This window comes from Cloeon dipterum, chromosome X (assembly GCF_949628265.1).
Source record: "Cloeon dipterum chromosome X, ieCloDipt1.1, whole genome shotgun sequence".
NCBI lineage: Eukaryota > Metazoa > Arthropoda > Insecta > Ephemeroptera > Baetidae > Cloeon > Cloeon dipterum.
In genome coordinates, this window is record NC_088790.1 from 28392151 (window position 1) to 28414110 (window position 21960).

At 35.2% G+C, this 21960-nt stretch overlaps 3 protein-coding genes across 3 annotated transcripts; all 3 read right to left on the reverse strand.

Annotated features, from left to right (window-relative positions):
• Positions 1-1023: 1023 nt before the first annotated feature.
• Positions 1024-2587, reverse strand: LOC135947371 (chymotrypsin BI-like). The gene is made up of 4 exons (XM_065496203.1): positions 2485-2587; positions 2333-2428; positions 1319-1473; positions 1024-1260 (listed from the first exon to the last, which is right to left on the reverse strand). The coding sequence occupies exons 1-4, from the start codon at positions 2507-2509 to the stop codon at positions 1090-1092; spliced, it is 447 nt and encodes a 148-aa protein (XP_065352275.1). The 5' UTR covers positions 2510-2587; the 3' UTR covers positions 1024-1089.
• A 12348-nt stretch (positions 2588-14935) lies between these two features.
• Positions 14936-17966, reverse strand: LOC135946051 (brachyurin-like). Its single transcript, XM_065494084.1, has 7 exons — positions 17832-17966; positions 16871-16973; positions 16511-16811; positions 16033-16193; positions 15887-15982; positions 15245-15411; positions 14936-15183 (listed from the first exon to the last, which is right to left on the reverse strand). Exons 1-7 carry the CDS (start codon positions 17946-17948, stop codon positions 15013-15015), a joined length of 1116 nt encoding a protein of 371 aa, XP_065350156.1. The 5' UTR covers positions 17949-17966; the 3' UTR covers positions 14936-15012.
• A 1148-nt stretch (positions 17967-19114) lies between these two features.
• LOC135946052 (brachyurin-like) lies at positions 19115-21460 on the reverse strand. The gene is made up of 5 exons (XM_065494086.1): positions 21009-21460; positions 20522-20676; positions 20376-20471; positions 19742-19908; positions 19115-19683 (listed from the first exon to the last, which is right to left on the reverse strand). Exons 1-5 carry the CDS (start codon positions 21281-21283, stop codon positions 19513-19515), a joined length of 864 nt encoding a protein of 287 aa, XP_065350158.1. The 5' UTR covers positions 21284-21460; the 3' UTR covers positions 19115-19512.
• Between the last annotated feature and the right edge of the window lie 500 nt (positions 21461-21960).

Consider the following 21960-nt stretch of genomic DNA (forward strand, 5'->3'; position numbering starts at 1 on the left):
ATTTTAATTTTTTTTACTGTTAGAAGCCCCTTTTTGGTACAATTCACGAGTATTTGACCATCAATTGACATTTAAATTAAAATATTTGCAAAAAATGCTGTTTTAATTTCTTGGTGTTTATTATAATAGAGGAAGATTTTTTTAAATATTAATGCTCATCTGAAATAATTACTTTTCTCGGTGTTATCATGAAAATATTAAATACAAATCCTGCCCCGAGTAACTTTTTACCATCCAGCAGATGCCCTAATTTATATATAAAGAATTTATTAAGTTAATTTAAATTATTTTTTCCTAATGAATTAACAAACAAAAATCATTTCTTGTTTCAGGTTTCAACAGTGCAAAAGTTGTTTACACCCTGCTGATTATTGCCACGATCTTCATATTTCTGTGTTTCTCTCAGCTAGCCTATTCACGAATTTCGGAAGTGTTGAATCAGATGCGAAACTTTCAACAACTCGCTGAAGCTAATTTCAATGGAGGACAATTTAAACCAACTTTGCCAAGCTCCGCCAATGTGTGAGAAACATGCCTGGTCGGCAGCTCAAGTTTGTATTTAAAATAAATTTATTTAATATTTGTATGTAAACAAAGCTAAGTTTTTTCCTCAAAACCATTTTTTTTAGATAACTGTAAAAATATCTCAGAATTAAGTCTCAATCCAGTGAAGGTTTATTCGTTAGTCCCCTAAAGATTGAAACTTAGAAAAGACCCGGCCACAACCATTTAAAATATTCGAACTCCATAAAGAACGTGCGAATCAATTTTTATTTATTAATTTTCATAATGCCACACATTTATTCTGGCGCTAAAACTATCGAGAGGAGAGTCAGCACCGCAATCCATGTGCATGATCTAACTGGCAGCAGCAAACAGATTTTTAGTTTCTACCTGGCCTCTGAATCGAGCGTAAAGTGAGGCAAAATTCTCTATTCGGCGCTTTTTACTTTTAAAAAATTAAAAAACTCGAAAAATCCCAGATGGAAACGGCTTGTAAAAAGAATTGCATGAACAATCGAATGATTTTTTTAATATTTATTTTGTGTGCCACACTTTATTTTCTTACCAGAAATAAAGAAATAAATTCTACGTGAAATTTCTCTTAGTCGTGGCTGTGATCCAACCAATGTAGGGATAAATCCAGGTGAAAGAACTGGGATATTCACTTGGGCAACTCAAACTTTGAGAGGCGACGCCGATAATCTTGGCAGTGGGCTCAGATGAGCTCATGTAAAGGACAGGTCCACCTTCATCAATCTAAAAATTGAACTTAACGTTGTAAGAAATAATGCAGTTGATGGTAACAAATTCGTACAACACAAAGTCCTTTGGTTCCAGAAGAGGTGCCCAAACATCCAGTGTTTACCGGGAAATTCAAATAAATATTACTCAAGTCTGCATTGCATTTGGACTTTTTCACATTCGTCAATTCAACGACATTCAGTATAGGTGGCATGGGCAGACCTGTGCCTGAAAATAAAATAAACACAAAATGTCAATCAAAGTCGGAATTCATTCTTTTTTAAAAAATTAAAAAATCATGGCCTCTAATAGAAAATCTCAAATAATTGCGTTCTCGTACAGGTGTTTGTTTAATCAATAGAATACAATCTCAAACCACATTATCCACCCACCCACATTAAAATAAATATAATTATTTATTAATGCACGAATATCAGGGAAAATTATATATTTTGTGTTATATAAAAAATAAGTAATGTAGTTTTGTCTGCAATGTTTTTTTTTAATAAATTATTAATTTTATCTGGGGCTTACAAACAAAAATAAATAATAATTATTTAAAGTAAACAAATAATACTCATTTTAAATAACTTTTAATACGTTTAGATGAAGAAATATTAATTGAATAATACAGACGTAAATTAAATTTTATTGTTAATTTAAAATTAAATAATAAAACTAGAACATCGTAAAAATGAAGCACAAAATTTTGCAATTAAAATGTTTTAATTGCCGTTTAATTAAAATAGTGTATTGTGAATTTGTATGCACAGGATTAAAATTGAATTGACTTCGCACTTTTTGAGGGAATGTATTTTCGAGTAGCACAATCAAGTGGCTACATTGAATTAAAAAATATGGAATATTTTCTAAAATCCATTTGAGGAGAAATTTGATGTATATATATTTATACGAGCGTAATTGTAGAGAGCATTAGCTAGGGCAGAAGTCGTAAAAAAGAAAATGCGTTGGGAGCAAATAACAGTGAAATGTGCGCGTTATGCGGCGCGATAGTGAATAAGCGGCAGGCACCTGGTGCAACACGTGTAACATCATTCAAGATACAAATTAATTGCTCATATCTTACCATCAGTTTCCGGGCCGAATCCCATGGTCAAAAGTGGGGTATTATCTAACGCAGCAGAGGGTTTGACGAGTGAAAGTCTAACAGTTCCAATATTTGCTGCAATATTAAAAGTTAATAAAAATTAATGTAAACCATTTTGCCATTTTACTCACCACTAAGTGTCAATGGTGAGCTCATCTTCAGCAGTGCGATGTCGTTGGTAAAGAAATTAAAAAAACCCGGATGAATTGTAGCCGTGGCTATCGTTGGGTCGACTGAAAACGGATCCGAGAACTTGCCAGGATAAACTTCAATTTTGGTCATCCTTTAAATATTCAAAATTTAAATAAAAGGAAATATTGAAAAGCAGTTTTATGGAATTAAAATTGAATGAATGGCTCACTTAGGACAAATATATCTTAAAATATTTTTAAATGCTCTAGTTCACTTTGACAAGTTAGACGGTTTGATCATCCTTTAAAAAACCACCTATTTAAATTTTTTCCGCAGTACTTTGATCTGTGGTTTTTGTCATTGAAATTTGATAATTTTGATTTATTCTAAATTTGGCTTCACTGCGAGGAGAAATACTTACAATAAGACGCAACGTGCGGCGGTCAGCGCCCAGGTGCTCGACAATAATGCGCCACCGCAAATCCGCCTGGTAATGTCAGCGCCAGTTAGGCCCACTACGACAACGTAGTAATTGTACTGCGCAAAAGTGGCCATCGTGACTGCTGTGCCTCCCAATATTCTGCTATTTTGAGCCGTTCCGTTGAGAAATTCAAGCTGGTCCTCTGCACTTGGCTTTTCTGTTGCCACATCAACTTCAAAATTCGTGGAGCTCTCTTCGTTTTCCATCGCCAAAAGAGCCTCGATTTCTGTGTCTATTTAAATTTGAATTTTTTGTAATGGAAATAATTAATTTTAATGGAATACTTGCAATTGCTGTTCTTCAGCAGTTCTTCCAGCGTGTACTCTGTTGTGATGCTCGCCTCATGAAGGTTTCGTAGTTTTTCTGCATCTTCATTTGAACGGTCGGTGACCTTTGAATTAAAAAATTAATTTTAAAATAGGACATTTGAGATCAATTCTAGGCATTTAAATGTTAGGGGCGAATTATATACTCTGAAGAGGGCTCCTTCAACTACTCTTAATTCCAATAAGTTAAGAATTCTTGGAGTTTAATATGAAAAGGAGAATAAAAAGACCGTTTGAAAAGAAAATCTGAACTAACACAATTTTTGCAAAACACTGTGTTTTAATTTTTATTCCCAGTTGTTTCAGTTCAAGAGATTGAATTCAATCAATTATTCAAAAAAAAACAGCGTGCGTTTCAATTTTAAAGTTTTTGCGAATGATTATGCCCTTATTCTCATTCCAATTCCATTGCAACACTTTTTAAAATATAGGAGAGGAGAATTAAAAATCTGCCTCTTTCGCGAAACACAAAGTAAAATGAAATCTCAATCATTTTCAGCAATTTAACACAACCAATTTAAAAACAGAAACATTATCTCGGAATTAAATTGAAAATTTCAGGTAGAAAGAAACGACATAGTATTTACATTTTTAATTGGTTCTATTTAATAATATTCTATCAAAAACCTTTTAAATATCTTTCAAATATAAATGATTAAATGTGCGTTAACGTGAAAATTTTTGTGTTTTAATTTGAATTAGTTCTAGAAAATTAATATAAATTTGAGGAAAATTTAGAATGCAAATTGAAGAATTTAATTTACTTGCAAATTGTAGTAGCTAGTAGCCCACAAATATATTGATAATATACGCCACTTTATTACAATTTTGCAATGTGTAGAGCAATCAAAATGGCCTGATTGAAATATTTTATAATAGTTCTTCTATCCATTATATAGACCGTACCTTTGAGGAAACGGTGCCCAGTTTCATTCATAAAGAAAAGTTTTCCAAATTAAACTATCACTCGATTTGGGAGAAAAATGAACTCACTGATGCGGCAAAAGCTTGGGCGAGAAGCGCCAGCACCACGATCCATCGGGAGGTGCGCATAGTCGAGCCGGCGGCAGCAACTGATTTCAGTTGATCGTCTTCACGGCTGGCGCGATTTCTAAATTTCCTCCTCTACATCGAGTAGAGAGAGAAAATTAGGCGACCGGCGATAGCAAAACCTATTAACTGATCCATTAAAAATGTAAATTGCGGCAATCCCATTCCATCAGCCGCCTAATACGACTTTTATTTTACGGACAGTCTAATTCTAACGGTATCGATATAAATACAGGTTTCTGTCATGGAAATATTAAATATCGTTTCATGCAAACGAGGTTCATTGTCTGTTTTACACATAACAGAAAAAAGTTAATAACTATAAAAATAAATTATCAGAATAAATTTTATTTTGTCAGTCATGATTCTAACTCCAGTGAAGATTTCATGCGGTTTTTATCCAATTTATACGGTTTAGACAAATATATAGATTATATTAAATGGCTAAAAATTGCATGATTCGTGCCCATTTTTAAGTCTTAAGAAGCTTACAAATGAAGCAACCCTAAAATTAACGTGCAAATCAATTTTTATTTATTAATTTATAATGCCACATTTACTCTGGCTGGGCTAACTAGCGTGAGGAGAGCCATGCAGCAACGCAATCCATTGGGAATTGGGCATGATCTATAGCCGGCAGCAACACACTGGTTTTTAGTTGTACTTTTTACCTGGCCTCTGAATCGAGAGCGTAAAGTGAGGCAAAATTCTCTATTCGAATATTATTATTTTTGTGCCACTCTTTTCCTTCGATCTTAAATCTTTATTCAATTTAGCGATATTTTTGTAATAATTGGACAGTTAACGGCACCGTTAATTGTAGGTTATAATTGGAAGAGACCGCAGAATAATCAAAAAACTATTTGAGATAGAGTGTATTCCAAGACAAGAATCCGCAACCGGAAACCAGAATCTTGCCCTGTTCCGGTTTTTCACGCGGAACCGGTAATACAAATTTCATCCGGAACAGGACCGGACAGGATTTTTATTTAACAAAAATTTTCCGGTTTTTCCAATTTCTAATAATAAATAATAATAATAACAATTATGTCCCGAAGCAAAAAAGAGAGCTAAAAATTTCTTAATTTGGGTGTTAATTTTAATTTTCGTGAAATTCCACTTCAAATTTTTAAAATAAACATGAAATTTTTCGAAATCTTTGGTTCTAACCATCAGAATTTCAACAACTACCCACCGTTAGACTCGTCTTGGCCTCCACTAACTAGCCAAAGTGTTAAGGGGGTGCTTATTCACATCCCCTTTCAACCCCACTGCTCCAATTTTGATAACAAAAATTTTATCATGTTACCTCTGGGATAAAAAATATTAATTTTAAACTATCCAAAATATAATCTAAATAACCACTCCATCCCTTCTTTCAAACTAAACAAAGAAAAATATTTTAAAATTATATGCAAATCAATTCAAAATTCCAGAGTTCTAAAATGTTTTCCTTTTTTCGAGGGGGATAAAGTATAGCAACTAAGGGGTGATGGGTCCCTGAACCCATCAGCTGGTCAGGGGAGGTCGAGACGAGTCCAGCGGTGAGTAGTTTATCACAATTCTGCGATAGTTAGAACCCGAGATTTCGAGTTGCAAATATAGCGACTTAGAGAAAATTTATTTTATTTTTGTTTTAAGTGGAAAGAAGGAAATCGCAAAGAAAAATATATTAAACTACATTGGTGCATGAACAAAGTTTTTATTTTTAGTAAAAATATTAATGTATTACATTTTACTTGCCAAAATAAATATTAAAAGCAAGATTATAGAGAAGCAATACATAAAAGCTACGTGAAATTTTTCCTAGTCGTGGCTGTGATCCAACTAATGTAGGGATAAATCCAGGTGAAAGAGCTGGGATATTGGCTCAGGCAACCCAACCTTTGGGAGTTGACGCCAATAATTTTGGCAGTGGATTCTGATGAGCTTGTGTAAAGAACAGGTCCACCGTCGTCTGCCTAAAAATTAAATTTAACATTGTAAGAAATTAGTATGCAGATGTTGTTCAAAATAAGTCCTACATAGCAAACTCCTTTGGTTCCAGAAGAGGTGCCCAAACATCCAGTGTTTGCAGGGTACGTCACATAAACATCAATTGTGTCTGCGTTGCATGTGGACTTCTTTACATTCGTTAGTTCGACAACATTCAGTGTTGCCGTCGGCGAGGGCAAATCTAGGGCTGAAAAAAAACGTGTGTCATTCAAAGTTTTTAAAATTGTTCGCTTTAAAACAAATCATTTGCCAATTATTGGTAATCTTGAATTGGTTATTGTCCATTAAATATTTTTATGGCCAAGATCATGTGTATATTTAATGAATAGATAATTTTTTAATTCATATCCTTATTGTATATATATAGTTATTTTTTAAATTATGTTTTCTGTGAATTATTATTAGCCGTATATACGAGTAATGGTCTCGTCTCCAAGTGCTCGATGGTTGGTACTAAACACAAATTTTCGAGCTCATTACAAAAAAATTGATATAAGAATTAATTTACAGTAAAAATAATTTTTGTTATACAGTACACCAACGAACGAACACAAACTGGAAACTTTGCGTACTTGTTGTAATTGAATTGACTCGATCAAACTTAAGAGGACGGTATTTTTGAGTAACACAGAATAAAAGGTTTTTGATTTATCAAAAAACCTAGAAAATATACATTTTCATAACATATCCAGGATGCTTTGGAAAAAATAGAGTTTTCCTTGATATTTCAATTTCACACATTGATTTGTGTTGCTCGAGAATGCCTTCCCTGGTAAAAGCAAGGAAATGAACTATTGCAAAAACAATTCACTAAATTAAAATTTGTTCAAAAAATGTGTCGCACCATCCAAACCAATCAAAGATAAATCAAAATTAAAAAAAAACATAATTGCTCTTACTATCAGTTTTAGGACCAAATCCCATGGTCGTAAGCGCGACATTATCTAAGGCAGCAGAGGGCTTGACGAGGGAAAGTCTAGCGGTTCCAATAGTTCCTGCAATAGTAAGTTAATAAAAATGTAAGCCATTTTGTCATTTTGCTTACCACTAAGCGTCAATGGTGTGCTCAGCTTCAGCAGTGCGATATCGTTGATCATTAAATTAAGTCTAAAAGAGGGATGAATATAGGCCGTGGCTGTCGGAGGGGCGTTGATTGACGTTGGATCCGAGTACGTGCCAGGATAAACATTAATGATAGAAACCCTTAAAAAATCCAAAATTTGAAAGACAAATAATTAAATACACACGCAGACAATTGTATGAAGTAAATATTGACGTAATGGCTCATTGTCAGTTCTGCTAGGATCCACTCAGAATTGGTATATATCTTAAATATGTTTTATGCTTGTTAAAAAATTAGCCATCAGTGTTGATCTTCCCCTAAAACAACCCCTACCCATCAAAATATTTCACGCTCCCTAAAATCATACAAAAGTTTGATCTGCTATTTTCATCATAGAATTAGTTAACATTGATTAATTCTAAATTTGGTTAAACTTTAAGGAGAAATACTCACAATACGACGCAGTGAGCGGCGGTCAGCGCCCAAGTGGCCGACAATAATGCGCCACCGCAAAACCACCTGACATAGCGAGTGGCAGTGGCGCCCAACACTAAAACGTGGTAATTGTACTGCGCAAAAGTATCCATATCGACTGCTGTTCCTCCCAATATTCTGCCATTTTGAGCCGTTCCGTTGTGAAATTCAAACTGGTCCTCTTTCCTTGGCTTTTCTGTTGCTGCATCAATTTCAAAACTCGTGCTGCTCTCTTTGTTTTGCATCGCCAAAAGAGCCTCGATTTCTGTGTCTGAATTTTTTGTAATGGAAATAAATTTTTTTAAATGGAATACTTGCAATTGCTGTCTGTCAGCAGTTCTTCCAGCGTGTATTCTTTTGTGATGTTCTCTTCATGAAGGTTTCGTGGTTTTTCTTCATCTTCGTCTGAACGGTCGGTGACCTTTGAATAAAAAAATTAATTTTTAAAATAGGACATTCGAGTTCAATTTAGGGCATTTAATTGGTACAGGAATATTATATACTTGAAAATTGCCGCTTCAACTGCCATTAGATCGGTTATTAAAACTTTGAAATAATCAGCAAAAAGAAAATTAAATGGATTTATCACAGATCTTTTAAATATATATATTCTCATTTTCTTTTAATTAGAAATTCGGAAACAGTCAAAAATACAGATTTTTAATTCGACACGTTTTAATTTCAAGCTGTCTCAGTTTAAGAAAGTTTAACCAATTACTATATCTGAAATTTGATACCAAACCATTTTAAATCCCTTGTCGTTCTGGGTGAACACGGTTGCAATTTCGGTTCACCTGGTATTTTGCGAAAACCGCATCGATTTTATTTTTAACGTTCAAAACGTGCTAATACTTTTCTAAAAATTTCCCGACCCACTTGGGATTTATTGGGGGGTAATATGTTTTTTTTTTGTTTTTTCTGGGTTTTCTGGGTTTTTTCAGATTTGCTATTTAATGCATTTTTTCAAGAAACGAAGAAATTATTGTTGATACTGAAAATTCTGGAGCTTTGGGAAAAATAGTGGGTTTTATTGGGTTCTTTGCCTGGTTAAAACCGTTAAACCCGGGTGGGTTTTATCCGGGTAAGGAAAAATCGGAACCCTGTCCACCGAGCTTCGAGGAGGCTTTCGCCGGCTCGGACCGGAGACGGTTTCCTGGCCTCTGCCTACTCGTTTGCCCTTCTTTTGCCTCGCCAGTCACAGTAAGAATTTGTCTTTTATTTTCAGTCTCGTCCGCATTAATTTAACGTCAGTTACGTAATTAATGGCCAATTTCGCGATCGAAAGTCCTTTTCTCTCTGTTAGAGAGTCACTCTGAACAATAAATAAAAAACTTTATTTCCAAGCACAATTCGCCGTTGTTTGTCTTTCTTCTTGACCAGCAATAAAATTAAAGGAATACTTAAACGATAAAGGAACCTCAATATTTCATCATTTATTAAAGGCTCACTTAAGGAGCAGCCTTTTTCTGTCTTGAAACTCATTGAATATTATTTAAAGCGATATTACCGCGGCATGTCCTGATTGTTCTCGGCTTGTGGCCTTCGCGTGACTCTCGACGTTGAATAATTAAGACTGGCTCCGGGACTTATCAAATGTTTACGAGGAAATCTTCCGTTCGACTGATCTCTCCTGGCCGTTGAAGGAATTTGATCAAAATAGTAAGAAAATTAATTAATATCATGAGAGACAGCCACCGCGACGATGAGTTAGAGGGATGGCTCGGCGGCAGCGAGAAAGCTCGGCGAGGCCAAGAGGCCGCTCCAGTTCTGCGGGCTGAAAGCTAAGGGGTCGGAGGGCACTAATCATGCATTTTGGTATAGCTGTGTTGCAGATAATCGCAACAGAGGAATCGGTGCCTAGTTTGATAAATAAAGGCAAGATTTAAAAAATTAACAATCGCACTCGCAAAAATAAACTCACTGCGGCAGAAGCTTGCGCGAGAAGAGCCAGCACCACAATCCATCGGGAGGTGCGCATAGTTCAGTCGGCAGCAACAGATTTTGAGTTGATCCTATTCACGGCTAGGGTTTTATACATTTCCCCCTCTAAATCGAGACACCAAGAAAAGCAAATTTTGGCCCTCCAACTCCATCCGCCGTCTAATTGAGCAGTTTACGACGCGACTATTTTTTTTAATGTCAGTCGTGACATGACTCGGCCCGGTTTGCCCCAAGATAATATTGTTAACAGCTCTGCGTTTGAGAAGCTGCTGCTCCGGCGTCCAAAAGCAGCCTACAGAAAACAGCGTTCGCGGCCGGTCCGTTGGACAAATTGGTCTCCTTGCGGCCAATAGTGCCACGCTGCAGGCGCATGTTGGGGCAAATCAGGCCGAGTCATGTCACGACATTGGCCGATATAAATTGTAGCTGTATGTACATCGATAAAGATAGGTTTCTGTAATAATAGTTGCAGCAATATACCAGATGTGAAAAGGAAATTGTAAACATTAGCCCTTCCCGGTCCTCAGACAGGGATAGAAACAAGCAAAAAAGTGCTATTTCTCCCTCCTTTATTCCCTTTGATCTTTTCTTTTATCATCAATCCACACAGAAGTATCCTTCAGCGAACTCTTCACATCGACTCGGTTTGATAATGAACTAATGAATGATAAGTTACGACATATATTCTATGATCGCGATTGATTGTATTTCAATATAAAAATCAAACCTATCAAAAATATATATTTAGCAGGGCAGTTACTTCTGAAAAAAATAATATTTTCATTCCAACTATAAATCTATTTTATTTTTTTAGCATCTTATAGAGATGTCTATTATATAAAAAATATCTGAAAAGCCCAGATGGTAACGGCATAGAAAAATAATAAACTAGGTGCATGAACGAACAAATAAGGTTTTTAATTTTTTGTAAATAAAAATATTTATTTTGTGTCACATTTATCACCAAGGATAAATATAAAAAGCAAGCTTAGAGATGCAATAAATACTACGTGAAATTTTTCTTAGTCGTGGCTCTGATCCAACTAATGTAGGGATAAATCCAGGTGAAAGAGCCGGGATAATCACTTGGGCAAGCCAATCTTTGAGAGGTGACGCCGATAATTTTGGCAGTGGACTCAGATGAGCTTGTGTAAAGAACAGGTGCACCTTCGTCACCCTGGAAATTTAATTTAACATTGTAAGAAATTATGCAGATGATGTAGTTACAAAATTCGTACAAAGCAAATTCCTTTGGTTCCAGAAGAGGTGCCCAAACATCCAGTGTTTCCTGGGTACGTCACGTAAACATCAATTGTGTTTGCATTGCACGTCGACTTTTTCACATTCGTCATTTCGACAACATTCAGTGTTACTGGAGTTGTGCCTGTCGTGGCTATAGTTTGTGCTGAAAAAAAAACACGATTTGTTCACTGTAAAAAAAGAATCAATCATTTTGCCTATAGTTTCAAATCCCGTAAAAATTAAGTAGAGAATTTTGCGATTGTTCTTTCATCTGCAAATTAATCTTAAGTGTTTTGTAAATTTTTAGACTCAGAATTAAAATTGAATTTAGAGGGAAGGTCTTTTTAAACAACACAAAAACAAATAATGGTTCTTTGAATGAAAAATACCAAGAACTAGGACGCATTAAAAAAAATTGAGTTTTCCTTGATATTTCAATTTCACACATTTATTTGTTTTGTGTTACTCGAGAGTGCCTTCCCTGGTAAATGCAAGTAAATTATGGTTATTGCCAATTTATTATAATTTTGATAAGAATGATAGAATTTGGAAAATGTAATTTCAAAAATATAGATCCAAAAATGTGTCCCAACCAAATCCGAGATAAATTAAAAAAGAAACAGTAATTTCTCTCTTTACCATCAGTTTTAGGACCGAATCCCATGGTCGTGAGCGCGACATTATCTAACGCAGCAGTGGGTTTGACGAGGGAAAGTCTAGCGGTCCCAATAGTACCTGAAATATTAATGTAGTAAAATTGTAAACAATTTTGAAATTTTGCTTACCACTAAGTGTCAATGGTGTGCCAATCTTCAGCAGCGCGATGTCGTTGATCATTAAATTAAGTCTAAAAGAGGGATGAATATAGGCCGTGGCTGTCGATGGGGTGTTTGTAGCTGCCAATGGATCCTCGAACGTTCCAGGAAAAACATTAATGGTAGAAACCCTTAAAATATTCAAAATTAAAAAAAAATAATACAAACGCAAGCAATTGTATGAAGATAATATTGACGCGATAGCTCAGCTCAGCTATAGGATCCATTCAGAATAGATATTCAAATATATTTTGTAGCTGCACTATAATTTGGATATAAATTATTTAATGTGACTGTTAAATTAGCCTTCAGTTTGATCATCCCCTAAAACAACCCTTCCAATTAAAAATGTTTTACAATCCCCAAAATCATACAAAAGTTTGATCTGCTATTTTCATCATAGAAATAGTTAACTTTGATATTAATTCTAAATTTGGTTAAACTTTAAAGAGAAATACTCACAAAACGACGCAGTGAGCGGCGGTCAGCGCCCAAGTGGACGACAATAATGCGCCACTGCAAAACCACCTGGGAACGCCAGCGGCAGTTTCGCTCACAATTAATACGTGGTAATTGTACTGCGGAAAAGTTTCCGTCGTGACTGCTGTTCCTCCCAATATTCTGCCATTTTGAGCCGTTCCATTGTGAAATTCAAACTGGTCCTCTTCACCCTCTTCACTTGGCTTTTCCGTTGCTGCATCAACTTCGTAATTCGTGGTGCTCTCTTCGTTTTCCATCGCTAAAATAGCCTCGATTTCTGTGTCTATTTAAATTTGAATTTTTTTTGTAATGGAAATAAATAATTTAAGTGGAATACTTGCAATTGCTGTCTGTCAGCAGTTCTTCCAGTGTGTACTCTGTTGTGATGCTCGCTTCATGAAGGTTTCGTAGTTTTTCTGCATCTTCGTCTGAACGGTCGGTGACCTTTGAATAAAAAATTTAATTTTAAAATAGGATATTTAAATAATGCATGGAGCACATCGCCACTGCTGTTGTTGTATTTGAATGCTGTATTATTAGATTAGATTTTTATCCAAAATTTACTAAAAACAAATAGGACAAAGCTTTCTGTCGAGACCTGCATGTTTTGCTACGGAATTTCAAAACTGGCCCCTTGATTTGAAAATTTCCAACATTGACTTGTACTTTAATAATGATGAGAGATCGATTTTTAGTTTTCGACTGCAATATTTTCCACTGCAAGAAATCATGCCATTTTTCAATTTTTCGGTTCTTTGCATCTCCAACCATCAGAATTGCTAAAACTATATACCCTCCGTTAAACACGTCTCAACTTCCCCTAACCACAGCTAAAAGGTTTGGGGTGCTTACACCATCCCCTTACATCCCCACTATGCATATTTGGAAAATTTAAAAATAAAAATCTGTAAGAAAATGTAAAATTCTTTCTAATTGGAGCAGCTTACAAATATGTTGATTATATTAAGCTGTTTTTTTAACGCCCCACGGGAGTGCGGCCAGCGGTCCAGAAAAGCAGGCCAAATCCGGTAAGCACCAGGAGTGCTGACCGGCGTAGCGCATAAAATACAAAACCCCTAGACCGGGCTGTGTGTTACAACATTTTATTTGAAAACAATAAAAAAGTCCTGTATAGATTAAATCAAAATTAGGATGGTTGAGGTTAGAAATTCATATATTTTGGGAATGAATCTGACAAATTTTTGAGGAATCGGTGCCCAGGTCGATAAATATTTTTCAAAACTAAACTATTGCACTTGTGAAAAAAATTGAGTGAAATAAACTTACTGCGGCAAAAGCTTGGGCGAGAAGAGCCAGCACCACGATCCATCGGGAGGTGCGCATAGTCTCGCCGGCAGCAACAGATTTTGAGATGGTCCTCTTCACGGCTGGGGTTTTATACATTTCCCCCCACTAAATCGATTTCAACAGATTTTTCGACACCAAATCGAGTAGAGCAAAAAAGTAGGCGATCGGTTACTGATTCGCCTAAAAAATGCTGATTTGTGTGCTCCCATTCCATCCGCCGTCTAATTCATATGTTCATCCGAACCCATAAAATTCTAACGGTATTATCGATAGTGCTGTGAATTTTAGACGACTGACTATTTTTTTATAAGCTTCAGATCATTGTGAGACTATCAAATGATCTCGAATAGTTCAATTTTAAGGTATTTAAACCGCACTTAAAATCGTCCAAAACCGTTTAAATTTGCCAAAACCATCTAAAACCCGTCTAAAATCGTATTAAACCGTCTAAAAAGTTATGTTTGGCGTGCAAAATTTTCCAAAAACTTAATTTTCTAAGCCATAAAAAATATTTACAACAAAATTCGAACTGTGATGGGTAAAAAACCCAGTGAAACGACACAAAACTTGACAATTTGACCGTGTCCCTAAAAAAATTAAATTAAAATTCGATTTCTCGGAAAAGGTCTCAAAATTTGATCTTGACGTTTGACCTACAACCTTTTCAGGGTAGGGAAAGTTGTTCAGGGTGAATGACTAGGTCGGGTAGGGAAATTTTCAGCATGATATCTCAACGCAATCAAAATTTGAGTCCGACTTTCATTCTAAAAATTTAATTTTTCTATATTTTTGAAATTATGTAAAAATATGGAGCGCATACCGTCTCCCGGACCTCAAAATCTGGAATTTCTCCATTTCCTAACAAGGACTTAAATAAAATTTATCAAATAAAACCACAGCATATTTCCGATGTCTCTAAATTACGTCCAAATGGACCTTATTTTCTAATTAAACTACTCGATTAACTAAAAAATACCAGTGATTTTCCTTTTCCATTAGTTGTCAAACTCAATTTATCTGTGAATTGGCCTTTAATTATAATACATAGCATGCGTTAAACATACATTTGTATGAAATAATTAAAAAAAAAAACGCGAAGGAAATAATGAAAACTAAAACCGTAAAATTGACAAAAATCGTCTAAAACTTACTAATTTTCTTGTAGAAACAGTCTCAAAATAGTCGACTATTTTGGCCAAAAAAATTCACAGCCCTAAATATTGATAAATAAAGGTTTCTGAAATGGGAATTGTTCGGAATTTACCAGGTTTTTTTTTAAAAAATATTTATTTTTCCACATTTTACTCACCAAGAATAAATATAAAAAAGCAAGCTTATAGAAGCAATAAATACTACGTGAAATTTTTCCTAGTCGTGGCTCTGATCCAACTAATGTAGGGATAAATCCAGGTGAAAGAGCCGGGATAATCACTTGGGCAAGCCAACCTTTGAGAGGTGACGCCGATAATTTTGCCAGTGGTTTCAGATGAGCTTGTGTAAAGAACAGGTGCACCTTCGTCAGCCTGGAAATTTAATTTAACATTGTAAGAAATTATGCAGATCATGTAGTTACAAAATTCGTACAAAGCAAATTCCTTTGGTTCCAGAAGAGGTTCCCAAACATCCAGTGTTTCCTGGGTACGTCACGTAAACATCAATTGTGTTTGCATTGCACGTCGACTTTTTCACATTCGTCATTTCGACAACATTCAGTGTTACTGGACTTGAGCCTGACACGGGTATACCTTGTGCTGAAAAAAAAAACACGATTTGTTCACTGTAAAAAAGAATCAATCATTTTGCCTATAGTTTCAAATCCCGTAAAAATTAAGCAGAGAATTTTGCGATTGTTCTTTCACCTGCAATTTATTCTAAAGTATTTTGTATATTTTTAGACAGAATTAAAATTGAATTGAGAGGGAAGGTCTTTTTAAACAACACAAAAACAAATAATGGTTCTTTGAATGAAAAATACCAAGAACTAGGACGCATTAAAAATAGAGTTTTCCTTGATATTTCAATTTCACACATTGATTTGTTTGTGTTACTCGAGAATGCCTTCCCTGATAAATGTAAGTAAATTATGATTATTGCCAATTTATTATAATTTTGATTAGAATGATAGAATTTGGAAAATGTAATTTCAAAAATCATATTTAGATCCAAAAATGTGTCACAACCAAATCCAACATGTATTACAAAAGACACAATAATTTCTCTTTTTACCATCAGTTTTAGGACCGAATCCCATGGTCGTAAGCGCGACATTATCTAACGCAGCAGTGGGTTTGACGAGTGAAAGTCTAGCGGTTCCAATAGTACCTGAAATATTAAGGTAGTAAAATTATAAACAATTTTGTCATTTTGCTTACCACTAAGTGTCAATGGTGTGCTCAGCTTCAGCAGTGCGATGTCGTTGATCATTAAATTAAGTCTAAAAGCGGGATGAATATAGGCCGTGGCTGTCGGAGGGGTGCTCGTGACTGTTGAAGGATCCTCGAATTTTCCAGCATAAACAGTTATGGTAGAAACCCTTAAAATATTCAAAATTTGAAAAAAATTAATACAAACGCAAGCAACTGTATAAAGATAATATTGACGCGATAATATTCCACTCAGAATAGATATTCAAATATATTTTGTTGCTGCACTATAATTTGAATACTAATTATTTAATGTGACTGTTAAATTAGCCTTCAGTTTGATCATCCCCTAAAACAACCCTTCCAATTAAAAATGTTTTACAATCCCCAAAATAATACAAAAGTTTGATCTGCTATTTTCATCATAGAAATAGTTAACTTTGATATTAATTCTAAATTTGGTTAAACTTTAAGGAGAAATACTCACAATACGACGCAGTGTGCGGCGGTCAGCGCCCAAGTGGACGACAATAATGCGCCACCGCAAAACCACCTTTCGATGTCAGCGGCAGTTACGCTCACAATTAATACGTGGTAATTGTACTGCGGAAAAGTTTCCGACGTGACTGGCGTTCCTCCCAATATTCTGCCATTTTGAGCCGTTCCATTGTGAAATTCAAACTGGTCCTCTTCACCCTCTTCACTTGGCTTTTCTGTTGCCGCATCAACTTCGTAATTCGTGGTGCTCTCTTCGTTTTCCATCGCTAAAAGAGCCTCGATTTCTGTGTCTATTTAAATTTGAATTTTTTTTTGTAATGGAAATAAATAATTTTAGTGGAATACTTGCAATTGCTGTCTGTCAGCAGTTCTTCCAGTGTGTACTCTGTTGTGATGCTCGCTTCATGAAGGTTTCGTAGTTTTTCTGCATCTTCGTCTGAACGGTCGGTGACCTTTGAATAACAAATTTAATTTTAAAATAGGACATTTAAATAATGCATGGAGCACATCGCCACTGGTGTTGATGTATTTGAATGCTGTATTATTAGATTAGATTTTTATCCAAAATTTACTAAAAACAAATAGGACAAAGCTTTCATGCATGTTTTGCTACGGAATTTCGTGTTTCTCTTTCAAAACTGGCCCCTTAATTTGAACATTTCCAACATTGACTTGTACTTTAATAATGATGAGCGATCGATTTTTAGTTTTCGACTGCAATATTTTCCACTACAAGAAATTATGCCATTTTTCAATTGTTCGGTTCTTTGCCCCTCCAACCATCAGAATTGCTAAAACTATATACCCTCCGTTAAACACGTCTCAACTTCCCCTAACCACAGCTAAAAGGTTTGGGGTGCTTACACCATCCCCTTACATCCCCACTATGCATATTTGGAAAATTTAAAAATAAAAATCTCTAAGAAAATGAAAAATTCTTTCTAATTGGAGCAGCTTACAAATATGTTGATTATATTAAGCTGTTTTTTTAACGCCCCACGGGAGTGCGGCCAGCGGTCCAGAAAAGCAGGCCAAATCCGGTAAGCACCAGGAGTGCTGACCGGCGTAGCGCATAAAATACAAAACCCCTAGACCGGGCTGTGTGTTACAACATTTTATTTGAAAACAATAAAAAAGTCCTGTATAGATTAAATCAAAATTAGGATGGTTGAGGTTAGAAATTCATATATTTTGGGAATGAATCTGACAAATTTTTGAGGAATCGGTGCCCAGGTCGATAAATATAGAGAAAATATTTTTCAAAACTTAACTATTGCACTTGTGAAAAAAATTGAGTGAAATAAACTTACTGCGGCAAAAGCTTGGGCGAGAAGAGCCAGCACCACGATCCATCGGGAGGTGCGCATAGTCGAGCTGGCAGCAACAGATTTTGAGATGGTCCTCTTCACGGCTGGGGTTTTATACATTTCCCCCCACGAAATCGATTTCAACAGATTTTTCTACACTAAATCAAGTAGAGCAAAAAAGTAGGCGATCGGTGATAGCAAAGTGGAACCCTACTATTTACTGATTCTCCTAAAAAATGCTGATTTGTGTGCTCCCATTCCATCCTCCGTTTAATTCATATGTTCATCCGAACCCATAAAATTCTAACGGTATTATTGATAGTGCTGTGAATTTTAGACGACTGACTATTTTTTTATAAGCTTCAGATCATTGTGAGACTATCAAATGAGCACGAATAATTCAATTAAGTTATTTAAACCACACTTAAAATCGTCTAAAACCGTCTAAATTTGCCAAAACCATCTAAAACCGACTAAAACCCGTCTAAAATCGTATTAAACCGTTTAAAAAAATTAAGTTTGGCGTGCAAAATTTTTCAAAAACTTAATTTTCTAAGCCATAAAAAATATTTACAACAAAATTCGAACTGTGATGGGTAAAAACCCAGTGAAACGACACCAAACTTGACAATTTTATGCATTTTTTCGCAATCTGACCATTCAGGGCCATATCAGGGTAAGAACCTGAGGGTCGGAATCAACCTTTGGTGGTTCAATTCCGATCCCAGCAGAGCGTTGAAGTAAACAGGGCACGGAAAATCGTTTTTTTAATAACGGGCGCATTTTCTATTTAAATGTCGTTCTTGAGAGAACGGATTCGAGCCGCGGTTTAAAAACTTCAAACTTTGATTTCCACGAAACTGCCATTTTGAATATTTGTTAACTTGCACAAAATTTCACCGGCTACAATTTGACTGTGTCCCTAAAAAAACTAAATGAAAAATCGATTTCTCGGAAAAGGTCTCAAAATTTGATCTTGACTTTTGACCTACAACCTTTTCAGGGTAGGGAAAGTTGTTCAGGGTGAAAGACTAGGTCGAGTAGGGAAATTTTAAGGATGATATCTCAACGCAATCAAAAGTTGCAGTTTGACTTTAATTCAAAGAATTAATTTTTTCTATATTTTTGGAAAATTATGAAAAAATATGGATGGATATTGCGGGTTTCAAAATTTGGAATTTTTAACAAGGAGTTAAATACAATTTATCAAATAAAACCACAGCATATTTCTTATGTCTTAAAATTCCGTCCAAATGGACCATTATTTTCTAATTAAACTACTCGATTAACTAAACACTACCAGTGATTTTCCATTTCAAATAATTGTCAAACTCAATTTATCTGTAAATTGGCTCTGAAAAATACAATTATAATACATAACATACGTTAAACATACATTTGTATGAAATATAAAAAAAAAACGCAAAGGAAATAATAAAAAATAACACCGTCTAAATTGACAAAAATCGTCTAAAACTGACTAATTTGCTTGTAGAAACAGTCTAAAAATAGTCGAATATTTTGGCCAAAAAAATCGTCTAAAATTCACAGCCCTAATTATTGATAAATAAAGGTTTCTGAAATGGGAATTGTTCGGAATTTACCAGGTTTAAAATATTTATTTTTCCACATTTTACTCACCAAGAATAAATATAAAAAAGCAAGCTTAGAGAAGCAATAAATACTACGTGAAATTTTTCCTAGTCGTGGCTGTGATCCAACTAATGTAGGGATAAATCCAGGTGAAAGAGCCGGGATAATCGCTTGGGCAAGCCAACCTTTGGGAGGTGACGCCGATAATTTTGGCAGTGGATTCAGATGGGCTTGTGTAAAGAACAGGCGCACCTTCGTCACCCTGGAAATTTAATTTAAAATTGTATGAAATTATGCAGATGATGTTAAACAACTCGTACAAAGCAAATTCCTTTGGTTCCAGAAGAGGTGCCCAAACATCCAGTGTTTCCTGGGTACGTCACGTAAACATCAATTGTGTTTGCATTGCACGTGGACTTCTTTACATTCGTCAGTTCGACAACATTCAGTGTTGGTGGAGTTGTGGCTGACGGGGTTATAGTTTGTGCTGAAAAAAAACACAATTTTTTCACTGTAAAAAAAGAATCAATCATTTTGCCTATAGTTTCAAATCCCGTAAAAATTAAGCAGAGAATTTTGCGATTGTTCTTTCACCTGCAAATTAATCTTAAGTGTTTTGTAAATTTTTAGACTCAGAATTAAAATTGAATTTAGAGGGAAGGTTTTTTAAACAACACAAAAACAAATGGTTCTTTGAATGAAAAATACAAAGAACTAGGACGCATTAAAAATAGAGTTTTCCTTGATATTTCAACTTCGCACATTGATTTGTTTGTGTTACTCGAGAATGCCTTCCCTGGTAAATGTAAGTAAATTATGATTATTGCCAATTGAATTTTGATAAGAATGATAGAATTTGGAAAATATAGTTTCAAAAATTATATTTGGATCGAAAAATTTGTCAAAACCAAATCCAAGATGTATTACAAAAGACACAATAATTTATCTCTTTACCATCAGTTTTAGGACCGAATCCCATGGTCGTAAGCGCGACATTATCTAAGGCAGCAGTGGGTTTGACGAGTGAAAGTCTAGCGGTTCCAATAGTACCTGAAATATTAAGGTAGTAAAATTATAAACAATTTTGTCATTTTGCTTACCACTAAGCGTCAATGGTGTGCCAATCTTCAGCAGTGCGATGTCGTTGATCATTAAATTAAGTCTAAAAGCGGGATGAATAAAGGCCGTGGCTGTCGATGGGGTAGCTGCCAATGGATCCTCGAACGTTCCAGGATAAACATTAATGGTAGAAACCCTTAAAATATTCAAAATTTGAAAAAAAATTAATTAATACACTCGCAAGCAACTGTATGAAGATAATATTGACGCGGTAGCTCAGCTATAGGATCCACTCAGAATAGATATTCAAATATATTTTCTATCTGCACTTTAATTTGAATATAAATGATTTTATGTGACTGCTTAATTAGCCTTCAGTTTGATCATCCCCTAAAAAACCCTTCCAATTAAAAATGTTTCAAAATCCCCAAAATCATACAAAAGTTTGATCTTCTGCTATTTTCATCATAGAAATAGTTAACTTTGATTAATTCTAAATTTGGTTAAACCGTAAGGAGAAATACTCACAATACGACGCAGTGTGCGGCGGTCAGCGCCCAAGTGGCCGACAATAATGCGCCACTGCAAAACCACCTATCGATATCAGCGGCAGTTTTGCTCACAATTAATACGTGGTAATTGTACTGCGGAAAAGTCTGCGTCGTGACTGCTGTGCCTCCCAATATTCTGCCATTTTGAGCCGTTCCATTGTGAAATTCAAACTGATCCTCTTCATCCTCTTCACTTGGCTTTTCTGTTGCCGCATCCACTTCGTAATTCGTGGTGCTCTCTCCGTTTTCCATCGCTAAGAGAGCCTCGATTTCTGTGACTATAATTTTGAAGTTTTTGTAATGGAGATAAATATTTTTAATGAAATACTTGCAATTGCTGTCTGTCAGCAGTTCTTCCAGCGTGTACTCTTTTGTGATGTTCGCTTCATGAAGGTTTCGTAGTTTTTCTGCATCTTCGTCTGAACGGTCGGTGACCTTTGAATAAAATATTAAATATTAAATAATGCATTTGGCACATCGCCACTGCTGTTGTTATATTTTAATGCTGTAATATTAGACAGTGTATGATTTTTATCCAAAATTTAGAAGAAGCAAATAAATAAGACAAAGCTCTCTGCCGAGACCTGCATGTTTTGCTACGGAATTTCAAAACTGGCCCCTTGATTTGAAAATTTCCAACATTGACTTGTACTTTAATAATGATGAGCGATCGATTTTTAGTTTTCAAAGATTTCCCACTTCAAGAAATCATGTCATTTTTAAATTTTTAGGTTCTTTGCGCCTCTATATAACCATCAGAATTGCTAAATCTGCCCTCCGTTCGACTCGTCTCGACCTGCCCTGACCAGATAATAGGTTTGGGAGGGGGTGCTTGAACCATCCCCTTACATCCCCACTATCCATTTTTGGAAAATTTATAAATTATGAATCCTAATATTAAGGAAATATAAAATTTATTAAAATTGTAG

Excerpts from the sequence above, each read along its gene's own strand:
- LOC135947371 (XM_065496203.1), bottom strand. The coding sequence starts at position 2,509 with ATGAGCTCACCATTGACACTTAGTG. Across the intron at positions 2,429-2,484 it reads CTCACCATTGACACTTAGTG|CAAATATTGGAACTGTTAGA; the intron begins GTGAGTAAAATG and ends TTAATATTGCAG. Across the intron at positions 1,474-2,332 it reads ATTCGGCCCGGAAACTGATG|GCACAGGTCTGCCCATGCCA; the intron begins GTAAGATATGAG and ends TTTTATTTTCAG.
- LOC135946051 (XM_065494084.1), bottom strand. The coding sequence starts at position 17,948 with ATGTATAAAACCCCAGCCGTGAAGAGGACCATCTCAAAATCTGTTGCT. Across the intron at positions 16,974-17,831 it reads TCGCCCAAGCTTTTGCCGCA|GTCACCGACCGTTCAGACGA; the intron begins GTAAGTTTATTT and ends TGTTATTCAAAG. Across the intron at positions 16,812-16,870 it reads ACTGCTGACAGACAGCAATT|ACACAGAAATCGAGGCTCTT; the intron begins GCAAGTATTCCA and ends AAATTTAAATAG.
- LOC135946052 (XM_065494086.1), bottom strand. The coding sequence starts at position 21,283 with ATGGAAAACGGAGAGAGCACCACGAATTACGAAGTGGATGCGGCAACA. Across the intron at positions 19,909-20,375 it reads ATTCGGTCCTAAAACTGATG|CACAAACTATAACCCCGTCA; the intron begins GTAAAGAGATAA and ends GTTTTTTTTCAG. Across the intron at positions 19,684-19,741 it reads GAACCAAAGGAATTTGCTTT|GGTGACGAAGGTGCGCCTGT; the intron begins GTACGAGTTGTT and ends TTAAATTTCCAG.